General features: G+C 37.0%; 1 protein-coding gene across 2 annotated transcripts in view; it reads left to right on the top strand.

Annotated features, from left to right (window-relative positions):
- Positions 1–9,744, top strand: part of PURG (purine rich element binding protein G) — a 38,521-nt gene extending 28,777 nt beyond the window's left edge. For both annotated transcript variants that reach the window (XM_019801345.2, XM_002920823.4), the window contains one exon: positions 7,692–9,744. In XM_019801345.2, coding sequence (XP_019656904.1) covers positions 7,692–7,706 — 15 coding nt within the window. In that variant the 3' untranslated portion in view covers positions 7,707–9,744. The remainder of the gene's footprint in view (positions 1–7,691) is intronic.
- The last annotated feature ends 6,333 nt before the right edge of the window (positions 9,745–16,077 follow it).

The following is a 16,077-nucleotide window of genomic DNA, read 5'->3' as shown; positions in this document are numbered from 1 at the left end:
AATCAGAAGCTGCAAAACCACAAAGAGATCCCAAAACATTAAGTCACACATATCAACAGCACACACAACAAGCACTTTCTTCACTTTATGGGTTGTTAGCGTATCATCTTCAGTGTTTATACAACTATTCCGCAAGGGGAAAAATAACCATAAAGTACTAAGGTGCTTGTATCGGTCCTATGGAAAAAGGCACTCTAACGAATAAGAAGTTTTGCCAGATTAAATGCGATAACATTAATAAAGTTTCAGATTATCCCCATTCTGTGAATCCCTCTCATCTGCTGATTTCCTCATTTCTTCCTGCCTTCCACTAAAGACAACTTCCTTCTCCCCTCTCATACTTATTTTTCTGTTATGGTTCCTAAATTATTTTACCACATTCATATTTCCGTCTAATAACTCTAAAAATGTTGAAATGATACTTCCCTTTAACATTCTACTTTAGTGTAGAATTTGGCTTAAGTCACATAAAAAAGCAGTTTCATTTGCATCGTCAAGAGAACCTCATTAGTATAATGTAACCTACACGGAGGACTTGCAGTGCTATCATACCAAGCCTCCAGGATCTATGCTCTAAACTATAAAGATGATTAACTACTTTCGAGCAGTATGCGTGAATTCTCTCAGCAGTTCATCATCATTTTAGTTGGAGTAATTAATTTTAATTAACTGCCAACAATGTTTGTTGCCATGTGGAAAAAGGAGAATATGGCCCTTGTTCCCATTTGAGCATGAGTAATGATATCAGTTTAATGTTAGGAGGGTAAAGAGGTCTTAGGTTGTGAAATAAAGAATTATAAACCCGATTTCCCAGGGAGTACACTCTGCTTGAAGGGTTTTGAGAAGTCCTAGCTTAGCAAAAATTAAAGCTGATAGTAAATCATCTTTCCTCCTCCCACGTATTTAGGGTTCTGGCTAATAAAAATTAGATTTTTCTCAAGAAACAAGAAAAGCCTCAAGTACACAATCTAACCTTACACCTGAAGGAGCTGGAAAAAGAACAGCAAATACAGCCTAAATCCATCAGGAGAAGAGAAATAATAAAGATTAGAGCAGAAATCAATGACACGGGGAGGGAAAAAAAGCCAGTAGAACAGATCAACGAAACTAGGAGCTGGTTCTTTGAAAGAATTAGTAAGATCAATAAACCCCCAGCTAGACTTATCAAAAAGAAAAAGAAAAGAGAAAAGCCCCAAGTAAAAATTAGATTCTGCTTCCTAGTTTTGGAATTAGTATTGTTTTTGTTGCCTCTCAGTCAAAATGTTCAAATTTCATAGTCCTGTTTTTAAAACATATAGAGTAGGGGCGCCTGGGTGGCACAGCGGTTAAGCATCTGCCTTCGGCTCAGGGCGTGATCCCGGCGTTATGGGATCGAGCCCCACATCAGGCTCCTCTACCATGAGCCTGCTTCTTCCTCTCCCACTCCCCCTGCTTGTGTTCCCTCTCTCACTGGCTGTCTCTATCTCTGTCAAATAAATAAATAAAATCTTTAAAAATAAATAAATAAAAAATAAATAAAACATATAGAGTAATTTAGAGATTCAAACTTAATATCGCCTTTTTTTCCCACTGCTGTGATTTTTTTTTTTAAAGATTTTATTTATTTATTTGACAGAGATAGAGACAGCTAGCGAGAGAGGGAACACAAGCAGGGGGAGTGGGAGAGGAAGAAGCAGGCTCATAGTAGAGGAGCCTGATGTGGGGCTCGGATCCCGTAACGTCGGGATCACGCCCTGAGCCGAAGGCAGACGCTTAACCGCTGTGCCACCCAGGCGCCCCTCCACTGCTGTGATTTAAAACGATAACTCTAATTTTATAAGAAATAATTTCACCTTCTCTCTTTGAAGTCGGAAATGAGGTCATGAATTGTACTTAATTGTACTTAAGACTTCTTTAGGGGACAGGTTCATGCAAAGTAGCAGGAGTAGGAGCAAACTCCTCACTGCTAATTTTGCTGTAATATCCACACTATATTGACATCATTTAAATATATTTTATTCAGGATTTAAAAGGCTTTATATGGTTTTGTTGCGAAAGAAGGAGTAAGGGTGGTTTAAAGAAAACTTTTAATATTCAGTTGCTCAAGAGTTCCAAAACATCAAACTTTTCAAGTTTATCCTGTATTTTTAAAAAAATAAAATATACTTTGAATACTGTGTAGATTCTCATCTTACCAGAAGAGGAACCAGTCAGCACAACATAGAATTTTAGAGCTGGAAAAGGCTTTTTTTCATCATCATCTAGTTTAAACTTGACATTAACCTTGTTCACTAAAATCACTATCTTCTCAAGGATCTTAGCTTTCCTGCACTATTTTCCAGAAAATTAAAGGACCTCTAGTCCCCAATTCTTTTTGTTGTATATGTCTGTCTTTTCAGTCCCTTCTGATATTCTCCATATTCATGCTAATGATTACAGCTGTGAGGATTTTCATGATTCTTTAAGGCTGAATTAGCCTAAGAATAGTCTACTGTGTGCAGAAACATAACTTTTAACTTAAATACTTGGCCAAAGGAAAGGTGAATAATGCAGTTTTAGGAGTAGTTGTAGTAATAGTTGAGTCGCGAGTACTCTGGAGGACACATACCATAGGGTCTTGGCCATCAAGATTTAAGAGTGAGTAAGACAACCCTATTATGGAAGAAGAGTAACACCACTTATGTTGTTGTAGTGGAGAAGCAAGAGCGGGTAAGCATGGCTTTTCACTTGGAAGTCGAGGGTGAGGGGCAATATGTGGGGGTTCTTTGTTTTATTTTCTCAGTCCTATTTCTCATTCGTCAAATCAACAGGTATTTTATTTTGCATACAGCACAAACTAAACATTCTGATAGGTCTGGGTATGCAGCAGACAACAAGAGCGAGTCTTTGACCCCAAGGGGTATACATACGGTATAGACACATAGCAGAGGGCAATGCTAAATAAGACCGCCTACAGAAAAAGATAGGATCTTGAAAACCCTGTATGGTTCCACCATCTCACAAGCCATTTATTAACTTTGCCCTCCTTGTGAAACGAGAAATAACTATTATAATTAGTTGTGCGGCATTTTGGAAATGAAAAATGCTATAGAAGAGCTGAATAATAGAAAACAAGATTAAATTATATGGTAGGAATGGTTTTATAGGTATGTCCACTATATATGTCATCACTGTAGGACCGCTACCAGGGAAAAGCTAAGTTAGGTAAATGCAATTGTCTAGGTTTTGCGAAGACAGGAAAACATCTGTGTATTGGCAAGAGGGTTTATGCAATTTGTATTACTTTGGGTAATGCAGGAACTAAATACAGCTGGAATCTCACAGAGAGTATGGGGTTTCCACATGCCTACAGCTTCTATTAAGGATCTTCTGCATTTCGATGTTTATTTGAAGTATTTCTTCAACAATTTTTAAACGCTTGCCACTACCCAAGATTGAACAAGCAGTTATATTTTCATATTCAGAAACTACAAGAAGGTTCGTTGAATTATATAGAATGAATATCTACCTTTCTGTGATTAACATCAGTATATTGGGCTTGGGGGTGTCGTCATCAGTGATTTATCATGAACGATTTTTTCTGATTTTACCGATGTTTTTAAAGTTTGTTAATTCTTTTAAAGGATTAGGATACCAATTTATGTCCCATTCTCCATCCTCAGAAGATGAAGAATTTCTCGAATTGGGCATTTCTTTCATATGCTTTTATATGGTTACATTCTTACACTGAACATTGAAATTCTCAAACTGTACGAGGAAGAAGGGGTTCTTTTTTGATAGTCGTTTAATGTTCCTTGACTGCAAACTAATCTTAATTTTATTATTAGCATTTTTATATTTTTGCCAACATTTTCACCCTAATTAAATGCAGCGCTACACCACAATGTTTAGCCTGTGGCATAACACAAGGCAGATGACCTGTCATTGAGAATCGTGATCTCTTCTCTTTTTTTCCTCTGAATAATATAATTTTTTCGGTCTCAGTTTATAATGACATACCTCTGTAGTTTAACTTCCTAACATTCAAAAAATAAAAATACTAAAAATTTAAACTTATATGCATGCCACTGATTTTTTTAAAAGCATATTAATATAATTATTACTTGGTAAAGAGATCTTATTTTTTACTGTCTTCCCCTGATTTAACAAATTTAATGATATGGAAGATTTCCATACAGTTGCTTATTATTTTTTTGTTCCATATATCAGTGTTTTGGTCTCTAACATCCTTTTGTCCTTATCGTATTATCTCAATACATTTTCATTTAGAATAAAGAGATAGAAGCATGAAAATTAATCCATGCATCAGACCTTTTCGCTGTGCTTAATAGGAATGAGCAATTAAGGCTAGAAACCTCAGTGTTTAATGCTGTTTTCAAAACTCCGTTATGCTGTATATTGTCAGTTCAGTGATTAAAGAAAGTAAGTATAATATGTAGTCAGATTAAAACAGGATAACTAAACCAGTGTTAAAAAAAGAAAAACGCTATGGTGTCTGTGCATTGCATGGCAGAGTACTGCTAAAATTTGCCTAAATAAATTCTCATGATGTTTTTGGATATTATGGGAATGCTTTGGCTATACTTGGGTTTGAATCTTCAACATAATAAAGGTTCTAATAGTTATTTTTTAAAAAACACTATCCTGTTTTTAGAAAGTTGTAACTCATCTTCCCGGTTATATTTGTGATAAGTTTGTGAAACTATCTATACTATACTATTATGAAAAAGGTAAAACTTAATGTGTACTTAGATTTTGAAATGTAGCATCATATGCATTTAAAAAGATTTTTTGGTAACTTGTGGCACTTTGGTAAAGGAATGTGCAATTATAAAGGTTTATGCCATTTTGATTTTTTTTTTAATCGCCAGGAATTACTCTTACTAGGCTTTAGATTGAAAACCAAACCCAATTTTAAGACTGGCACTTTTTCCTACCGGTGGTTCCTGTTTCTCTAATTATGTGGAATATTTCGTTTAAACCATTCTTTGCAATGAGTTTAACTTTCCTCCTCCCTCCTAACCTCAAAAACCTTTAATTTAAGGAAGATTTTAAATTAATCCAGTGGTAGTTAGATAAGCATTTTAGGATCATGGATGTTTAATCTGGTGCCTGACTTCAGTAATCTTCCGATAAAAATAGATTAAAAATCTCCCGAAAAAGAATATTCAAACATTTTAATTAGTTTGTATTGGTTATAATCAATTGAGTAAGCTGATGTCCATATAGTCATAATTTATCTTCAGATCTGGGGCTGCCAACATAACTAACTACACAGCATTGCTTAAAATACCCTCATATATTCCAAAGAGAAATGACAAGAAGAAATAGAATTCTGCATGATTATGGCTATTGTATACACTTCTGTTAGGTTTCCAGTATTTTACTGTGATACACCCATGGGTAGTAGAAGCAAACTGAAAACAAATATAAATGCTTTAACATTGGATGTTGGCATCAGTACAGATTATGCATAAGCTATTGCAATAAAAAAAATACTCATTGTGCCTGTATTTGAAGAATTTATCTTAGATTTTCTCCAGCCTTTTTCACTAAGGCTGTTCAATCATTTCAATGTAGAGACAACAGAATATATGGATGAATGAAATGATGGCCCTGTTTGCCATGGGATAAATATTCTGTTGAATTTTTTGAGAGCATTGGCTGTTGTGTATTATGACGTAAACTAGATTGTTCACATGCCACATGCGAGTCTTGAGTACAAATTCCAGCATTTAGAAATTATACATCTTTCTTTTTCCTCGCAAAATGAATTCAGAATTTACAATTCAAATTTATGAATTTTAAGCTGCTGATTATTAAAAAGCACCTAATATGAATTAAAAGATTAAATGAAATAAGACCTATGAAAGAATGCTAATTAATAGCATAACCCTATATACTATCACACTTCTGATAATGTTAAGTTTCTTATAAAGCCTTAAAATATTTTAGTGAAAAATTAATTACCTAGAAATGAAGGCACTTTATTACCTTGAAATAGCTATTTGTCTGTATAGAAATTGTCTAAAATCCCATAAAATATTCTTTATCCTTTTATAAATTTATCCTACTTATGTGTTTTTCTAAAGCTTCTTATAATATAATAATTCAAACTATTTTAACTTACTAGAAAATTGTGTTACATGATAGAACCAATGAACAATTCAGAAATAAAACTCTAGAGTAACAAAAGTGTGTGTGATAACAGCAAAACTGTTAGTCTAAGTTAGTCTACAATCAGTTGAGGTTAAAGTGTAAAATCTGAAGGCTTTTTCATTGAACAATTTTTAGACAGCTTTTATTTTTTAAATCTTATCTTTAATTGGTTCTACCTTGTGTTGAAATGTTGGTCAAATATAAGGGCAATCAAAAGCATTAAGCCAGCCCATCATAACTCAATTTTCTTTATTTGGGTTTTTTTTAATGTAACCCTAAAACGTTAAGAAATGAGTTTTGTTTCTTCTTTGTTCAAGTCAGCCCTGCCTGGCAAATTATCAAATTTAAATCAATAATGTGGACGTGCAGCTGCTGTACCCTCTTCAGAAAATTAAAAGTTGATTTATACAAGGGATTTGGTTCAGAAGAAAAGGCATAGGATCATTTTTTTTTCAAAAGTTAACTTTTTTCTGAAGTTCATCTTTACATCTTTCTGACATTTATAAAACATAGGCTAACTTTTATCCAAGAATATTTATTAACCAAAAAATATTTCACAGCAAACAAACTTTGCTTTCTTTTTTGTTTGGGGGCAGTTCACTTCATAAAAAAAATCATTGGTCAATAATTACACTTATCTTTCGTTCTTTCTCTGTGGTGGCCATTTTTCTATCAGTAGTTTTAAATGTTTTACTAAATGTAAATGCTGCTTGATAGACGCCGTTATCATCACCTAGTACAGACAGGAGTCAAGTTTATTAGCAGTCTACTCTTATCAAGGAGAAACTAAAAATAAATTCCATGTCAGTTCTTTAGTTTGTATCTTGGTATCCTTTTTAAATAAGACATATTAACCCAAAGGTGTGTTAATGTCATGGCATGAACAATCTTAAATGTAGATCTAATGAGTATTTTGTGATGCTGAGTAACAGACTTTTCTCAAATCTCTGTGATGCTAAATATTTTCCTTAGAGGTTTTGTTTCATGTTAGACTGTTGTTCTGAAAGATGTTGGTCCTGGTGGGATTTTTTTTTAAAAACTGGGAAAACAAATAAACGCATGTATTACAAGTATAGAAATGGTGAATTGTAAACTTACCGTATAATAATAATTCTATTTTCAAAAATGTTTTGCTGTTGAATATATACAACATAAAATTGCTTCCATACTGTAATTGAGTACTTTTTCTTAAATGACCCTGTTATCACTATTCCAGAATTAGAAGTTGGGCAGATACATGATTGATTCATGTGTCTGCATAGATGCTTCAAGGTATATTCTTCTCTTGGTGAGTAAAAAATATATTTTCCTTGGCATCAATGCATTGAGATCTGAATATACCTGTATCTATCTATTCCTACTGCACATTTCTTATACAGTATCTTCTAATATGCCAAAATTGGCTTCCACACAACTTAAAATTGAGGGTTTGTTACATGCTTTCTAACAGAAAGGTTTTCAATGGTATTCGTTATGGGTTTGTACTGTGAAAATAGTGAAACTCCCTTTAAAATTTCATATGTGCTAAATTTAAATTAATATTTTTTCTTTAGCTCAAATTTCTCTAAATCCAGAGAGAATACCAACCCTTTTCACTGTTGTCAAATCCAGCATAAGGAACAGCCCTATGACACTACAAAAACAGTTGAGGAATAAGGCATAAGTGTCTTATGTTACACTTCAGAATAAAGGCATTGTGTGAACGAAATGAACCGAAGTTCATCGTGAATGCAAGGCTTCTGTACTTGACATTCCTGCACCGAAGGGAAGACAAGTGTCAACACCATTGGCATCATTTTCATACTGATCTTAAGTGGAGTATCTTCCACCACACTGGAGTACTTCTTGACTCTTACCAGGTTTTGGTTTGGGTTTGTTTTGGGTGTAATTCATGGAGCCTTTTCCGTTTTCAAAAAAAAAAAAAAAAAAAAAATTTGTCAGAGCTGAGGTAGAGAGACAGAGATTTGAAAATACTTTCTTAAGAGATCATGTAACTATATAACTCAATTTCAAAAGAGGAGGAGGGATAGTCTCAACCCACTGCCTCTCACAAGAAACATGTTTTTAACTCTGTAACTGTTTTAGTGTTAACAGGGTACAAAGTGTTTTTGTCCTGTGTTGTACTTAAAGGTTCTCATTGATTGGTGATTGTATTGTACTGTATGAAAACAAATCATAAATTGCCTTGTATTGTTTATAATAGACCATACCGCGTACTAGTTCAGTTTTTATGTTCCAAGTTTTCCAGTGATGCATGTTAACAGTTAGGTCCTAAAATTCTGTGGTGCTAATTCTTCCATATCCAATGGTGCTTTTGTGGATGCTAACTGCACACATGCTGGACAAAGCTTGAAGTTTAAAACTTTCCTCCCTTCCTCTGTTTATATAAAGTAAAATGAAATAACTTGAATTTGTCTCAAAGTATCACTGACAATCTAATAAACTGGTTTCTATGTGTGATTAGTTTGGATTCTTAATTATTTTTCAGAAAGCAGATTGGTTCTACTGGGCCCTTCGATCAACCCAGGGTTGATTTTACTACGTGTTTATGTCGTTATTTCATTTGTGCCCCCAAATTTGTGGTGTCTTTGGGAATTTAAATCCAGTTGGCCTCACTTCCACAAGCAAGTTTATGTTGGATCTACAAAAACTACACCTATCAGACATGGAAATTAGTACATTGAGAAAACCAAAAATGTGCCGATAGAGTGCCTTTGTTTATTTTAGTGTTTTATTAATAAGGTTTTATTATCTACTTGAACCATGAGGTAACATTTGCATGGAAACAAATATGCCTCAGAACCTTTATTATTGCTCAAATGACATTGAAAAGGTCATTCGTGTATACTGATATTTAAGTAAAGTTTCCACTTCACATGTATGAAAACATGGACAAAAATAAAATTGGAACTTTCCAGGACAAACTGATACCAAATGCCAGAATGGCATGGTCTTATTGGATTTTTAATTTCAGCAACACTAAGAATCACAGCATTTGGACAAGTGAAGCAGCTATCCTCATGAGGGCAGAGGTCTGTTTCTCCCAAGCCAGAGATAAAGTCAATATTAAGGCAGTGTGCAAATCTGCATTCTAATCTTGGTATTTTGCCTAACCTATGGGTAACCTTAAATCTAAAAAGAAAAGATCAAAATAAATCTATTAAAGCTTCTCAAGCAACAATCATTGATCTCAAACAGAGGATGAGCAAACCTGTCCCTCTAATCTAGTGGGCCCCATGACTGAAATGACATTCCCATGCTGCTGTGGTTCTTTATTTTATAAAGAGTGTAGGTGTAGTAATTTAGCCTCAAATAGTTATTGAATCATGTCAAACTCCTAATATCAGAAAATAAAGTTTACAGAACAGAGCCAATATGAGCACTGGGCTTGCAGCTCCATGACTGTCTTGAACAAATGCAGTATTTACTAAATCACAACCTTTCTAAAGATATTTCTACTGTATATTTTTGTAACTACCTTTACAGCATTCCATTTTATGAAAACTGGCAAATAGTAAATGTGCTACAAAATAATTTCAGGTCTTCTTTCATCAAAAAGAGAGAGAGAGAGAGTAGGTAGGTCTATGAATGTCTTAGCATATCTTCACTTCTGCGGTGATATTTTGCCTGTTAATTGAAAGAAAAATTAATTCTAATTTTATGAAAGGATAAAAGAATAAATTTCTTTTGGAAAAATATCTACTTTTTAATCTACGTGAAAAATCTCTGATTTTTATCCTTACAGCCACCAGTTTTATGTATTATTGTTCACCATAATGTTTGTCCCACCTAAAAAATCATTCTCACAAATTTTATCAGGTTTTTTTTTGTATGAAATTATTTTAAAAACCCAGCCTTTAATAAAATGAGTACACTTTGTAAGTTTGGTTCATTTATGAAAATAATATAGTCTCTCCCTCTTTAAGTTTATTATTTAAGCTTTTTAAAAGTTATATAAAATTATGTTTGTCTTTAGTTTTATCAATATTATTTTGGCAAGTTGTGTTTTCTGTTCCTAAAATAATAATTTCCCTTGAAGATCTTAAGCTCAAAGTGTCATCTATAAATCTGTGAATGAAAGCACTTCCAGTAAAGATCCACATATTCTCCATTGAGGAACATCTTTCGAAATAAATTTCATGTACATTAAAAGCCTAACCTTATTAATCTTAGGAAACTGATTTTTTCTCATCAGGTTGCTTTGAGTTTGAAAATGGCCAACAGGGGCGCCTGGGTGGCACAGTGGTTAAGCATCTGCCTTCGGCTCAGGGCGTGATCCCGGTGTTCTGGGATCGAGCCCCACATCAGGCTCCTCCCCTATGAGCCCGCTTCTTCCTCTCCCACTCCCCCTGCTTGTGTTCCCTCTCTCACTGGCTGTCTCTATCTCTGTCAAATAAATAAATAAAATCTTTTTAAAAAAAGAAAAGAAAAAAGAAAATGGCCAACAATAATAATCTTGCCCTTATTTAAAAAAAGAAAAGAAAAAAGAAAATGGCCAACAATAATAATCTTGCCCTTATTAAAAAAAGAAAAAAAAAAAAGCCAGTCTATAACCTATCTCATTTCAGATTTGTCTTCTTCATGCATTTTTTTTAAACCATTGAGATAGGTGCATACTGAGTTCACATTAAGACTAAAGTCGCTTTTCTTACCCTCCAGCTTATCATTGGGGCAGTGAAAAGACTCCTAGAAAATAACTAAAAAATAAGTAATATATTCATGCAAAAACAAATGAGAGGTAGTTCATAAGATTGAATAAACCATATAATGCAAGAGCACAGCATTATACATATTCTCGCAAATCGGTCTCACAGTCTTTGAGTGGTAGCAAAAGCTTACACTTTCTGTAGAGCGCAATGTTTGCCATCGTAAAAGACTAAACAAAACACTGGCTAATGAAAATATAAAGAACTCTGAATGAAAGGATTAGCCCTCAGTTTGTGGTATGTAGAAATGCAGTTCTGTTAGTTCATTCTGAGTAAATACACAAGAAATTCCTTTTAAACAAGATCATAAAGAAAACACCTTGAGCCTCAGATACCCAGGGAGGAAAATTAATTTACAGCAAAAAATAGTGTTATTCCCACTGAGTAAGACTGAAAGGAAACTGTGTATAAGAAGTGGACTTCAAATTTTGCTTTATATAACTCTTTAAATTATTTAATGATAAGCATGCATTACTTTTATTATTTTAAAAATGAGTTTTTGGAGGAAGGAAATAAAGGCTAAATAAATTAGAATACCTACATCCACTGGTTGCATAATCTCTGTCTAGTAGGGAAGTCTCCTTATAAAATCTAATTAACGTCAGGACTTTGCTTGACAAGTATAAAATCAGGTAAAAGGAAATGAGTAGTATTAATGAACAGCATCATATTATGACGGGCTCCATAAGGAAACAGAAATAATCCCATTAGCTCATCAGAACACTCATCCCAAGTCAGAGATGGAAATCACTAACACATCCTTATGTTTTGTATTTTTTTTCGATTCCATCTTTCAGTGTGAAAATCTTATTGCTTACCAATATAATTAAACCACCTACTATATTTGTATCACTTTAGGCTCCTTAAGGTATAATATATTATAATTATCATTCATCATTAAGCATTAACATTATTCATATATTACATATTCATTATGTATTGTATCATTATTACTAATGCAGTCATCATTATTAGTAATAATTAACTACACTGGGCATTATTCATTCACTATCGTAATATCATTCGTCATTAACAAAAGTTTCATATACAAGAGATACCCCTCAGACTGCAACCCTTCTTGATAGAGATTGTGGGAACATCCCAATTCAGCAGTAGCGACTAATGAAGGATTAAAACCCTCTTCCCTTGCCCTCATGGCAGAACATGTCAAGAGATCATGGCATTCTTTCCAATGGACCAGATGCAGCTCTAGAATCTTTTCAACTCAGCACTCCCGGCAGGCATTACCAGTTGACTAGACTTAGTGTACAAGTTTGGCATATATGCCGCTCTGCCTCTGATGTCTCAGGACGCCTGGGTCCTCCAAGAAGCAGATGCCAAGACGGAATTGGATGGAACAATAGAGTTATTAGAGGAAATGCCACTGAGGGAAAATGGAGGAGCTGATGGAGAAGCTGATGGAGGAGCCATCACAGGGCGAGGCAGGGCTGTACCCTAGGAAGGAGAACACAGAAGAAACTAGGGAGGGAGGGAAGAAGGGAGAAAGGAAGTTACTTCTTAGACTTCAGCACAGTTTTGAGAAGGTTTCAGCCAAACGATGGGCAGTCCCTGAGCCCAGGTGACCCTTCAGAGGAGGCCAGCATCTTACAGGTATGGGCTGGCTTAGTACGTCACCACACTCAGTCACACCACCTCGGTGCCAGCACGGGATGGACGACGGAGCATAGAGACTGGTCTGCAGGGCGGTCATGCTCCCCGAAGTAGGACATCTGAGAGATGCATTTTCAGGGCCACCACAGGCTTCTGTCTGCACAGCACAGATCTACATGTCCTTCTAAGCTGGCGGAGCACCCTCTCCATGGTCCTCACAGGCCTTTCTTCCTCAGGGAAAAACTCAGAAAAGAGAAGTTAGGGAATAAAGCGCAGCCCCTGGTGCTGCATTGGATCTCAGGGTCGCAAGTGGAACAACTTCCCTTCCTTCTCCACCATCCATTCTAAATGACCCCTCCCCTTGGCATGACTCAGGGGCTTGACTGATGGCAGGGCTCAAACCTTCACTCTCGAGGGATCTGATCTCTTCATAATTAATCATTCTCTTCTCCGGCTGTGGTTGCCGTCCAAGTCCATTAGCAGTTACAATGGGGCAAGAAGTATCAGAAAGCAGCCTGAGTAGATCACGTGCATGTTCCTTCCTCCCTGCCTCCACTGCATAAAGCAACACTATCTCCTCCTAACGGTCAGGGTTAACTATCCCTGCCCAACTGGTGACTCCTCTCCTAACCTGCTGATTCCTAGGCACAAAAAGTCCCCAGTGCCTCGGCAGCAGCTGTAACTTATAGTTCACCGGATACCGGCTGTGTCCTTTGCCAAGAATATGCCCCATTCGGGGACTAGAATTTCCAAGCTGCAAAACCCAGAGCTGCAGGGACAGGAGGCACAAACCCCCAGTGGGTCATTAGTAGTGATGATAAGTGAAGCCGAAATGGCAGGAGCCTGAATATTCACAGGGTCCTTCACGGAGCTCCCACTTTCCACAGCCTCATAATTCCTTCCCCTGATCACAAGGACCAGTGAGCAATGTGGTCTGCCCTGCGGCCTGAGCCCCTTGCAAAATCCTTTCCTACGGAGGGCAGCTCAGAAATTTCTACTTCACTGAGTGTTGTCATCGCTTTCTCCAGACTTCTAAGAACTACCTAAGCAGTGAGTTTGCCCCATTCCCTGAGGTTCTTGAAAATCTTAGATCCCGAGAAAGTGAAATTCCAGGCCCCTTATCAAGCACTCTCAAAATATAGTCCAAAGTATATGCCTCTGGCTCCTGCTGGTACGTGCTGGAGAATTCTGGCAGCCTATCTGGTGTACAGTCTCTTTTCTTCTTCATCATTCCTAGCGTATGTCCATGCGGGCTATGGTGGGACGGATCTCTAGTTATCAGATAGGGAGGCGGCAAAGCCGAGGGGAGCCTGTGTTCCTCGAGAGGGAGAGGTCTCTGCAGCGTCCTCTCAGGTGACAGAACTGCTGGCTTTTACCAGGGAAGGATGGGACACCTCTGCAGCCTAAAGGATGTGGTGCTGTTGGGATGGGGAGGGGAACCCTGCAGAGAAAACAGACTCAGGAACATCCATCTAATGTCCTTATCCCAGCTCTCGGGGTCCCAGGGTCCCCCAACCAGCACCTTGACCTTGGTAGAAGACCTCTGTCTTGGCTGAACATTCAAACACCTGGGGATCTCTGCAATTCTATCTGATTTTCAGTCTGTTCCACTGTGTCTGTCTCCCACACTGTAGGAGGTAAGGACCTCTTTGTAAGCTACCGAAGAGACCTTCTGGCTCTCACACTTAGCCATTAACTGCTTATTAATGGCTCTGAGCCTTTCATTATCCCCCTGCTGGCATCAGTACAACTTAGCAGGAATCAGCCAACTCTGCGGTCTTTGAGGATATTGTTCTTACCATAGCTTTAAAATGCCTGAATCATTACATCTGCAACAGCATTCCCCCCTCGGCCTGGGACATTTCCCTAGGTCCCTATCAATGAGATATTTAGCACTTGAGTCACCACTTTATGCTTGGGACTGTCCTTGCCCTATCTATCAATCAAGTTAACACCCTTTTTGCCCACTGGGTGATTAGTGGGTTGGTCCCCAAATTGCAATCTTTTCTTAGATCATTCTTGGGACCAATTGTGTTAATCCAGGGTATCTGAAAAGCAGAAGCTAAAATAGAATTAGAGTACTTTAAGAGATTTACTGCGACAAATGCTGGTGAGGGAAAATGGGGAGCTGGAGGAAGCTGGGAGATCCATCAGACCAATGCTGATCCCACCCCTGTGCAGGAGAGAAGGAACATCTCAGACTGCAGCACTGTTCAAAGAAAGTTTTGGCAAGGCCAACAGGCGTCCTCAAGCCAAAGGTATCCTTCCGAGGAGTCTGTGTCTTTGCAAAATGGACCTGCCTTTGTATCCCTGACAGGAGCAGTCACTGGGAATCGTTCAGGGGACTGGGGTCTTAGCATGGACACAATGATAAAGGTCAGAGCGCAGCAGCTGATGCCTTCCGTTAATTACCTTCTCTGCAGTGGGGGCTCTGGGAGGCATGTGCACATGGCTGCCACGCCATGCCAGCACACAGAGGCATTTGTGTTCACAAAGAGCCCATCTCTGCCGTTGTTGAAATGCTGATGCTCATTTGGCTCAGTTTGAGAGAGGGATGATTTTGATCCCTATACTGAAAACTGTGGGAGAAAGATTAACCTAATTGGAGTCTGAACTGACCATGGGTAATAAACTTAAAAGTAATATTAAAATACTAATGAATACTCTTTTTTATTTTTTTTAAAGATTTTATTTGTTTATCTGAGAGGGAGCATGAGCAGGGGGGAAGGAGCAGAGAGAGAGAAAAAAGTAGATTCCATGCTGAGAGCAGAGCCCCATGCATGGCTCAATCCCACAACCCTGAGATCGTTACCTGAGCAGAAATCAAGAGTCTGACACTTAGCTAACTGAGCCAACCAGGTGCCCCAATATTAATGAATACTCTTAAGCTCAATGGTAAAATATACAAAAAAGAAACTACTTTAAAAGTTTTAAAAATATTGCAATATACAAATACTTCATATATATTTATATACATCTTATATTTTGAAAGAAAAATCTTTCAATAAAAAAACTAAATTTATACAAAAAATAAATAGTAGAGTGATTTTTGTGAAACAAAGGATTATTTTTAAAAGATTTCCTATATGATGTATTTACGAGCAAACTGCTAGCGTATTTCTTTAGTCATTTAAAAGTATTTGATTTTACTCGATCACGAGTTATATATATATGTTATGTAATTTTTTAAGAATTTATTTATTTATTAGAGAGAGAGCTCAGACGAGTGAGTGGAGAGAGGGACAGAGGGAGAGGAGCTTTAAGCAGACTCCCTGCTGAGCCCTGAGCCCAAGGCAGGGCTTGGTCTCAGGATCCATGAGATCATGACCTAAACAGAAACCAAGAGCCGGATGTTTGTTTGTTTTTAACCAATGAATAAATATTTTCTTTTTTCAATCAATTATTGTTTTGTTATGTTCAGTTAGCCAACATCAGTGCATTATTAGTTTTTGATGTAGTGTTCAACGATTCATTAGTTGCATAGAACACCCAGTGCACATCACTACACATGCCCTCCTTAATAGCCATCATCCAGTTACCCCATCCCCCCACCCCCTTCCCTTCTGCAACCCTCAGTTTGTTTCCCAGAGTCCAGAGTCTCTCATGGTTTGTCTCCCTCTCT

Source organism: Ailuropoda melanoleuca, chromosome 18, assembly GCF_002007445.2.
Source record: "Ailuropoda melanoleuca isolate Jingjing chromosome 18, ASM200744v2, whole genome shotgun sequence".
Classification (NCBI taxonomy): domain Eukaryota; kingdom Metazoa; phylum Chordata; class Mammalia; order Carnivora; family Ursidae; genus Ailuropoda; species Ailuropoda melanoleuca.
Note: the sequence above shows the minus strand (reverse complement) of the source record. Positions and strands in the feature narration are given on the sequence as shown.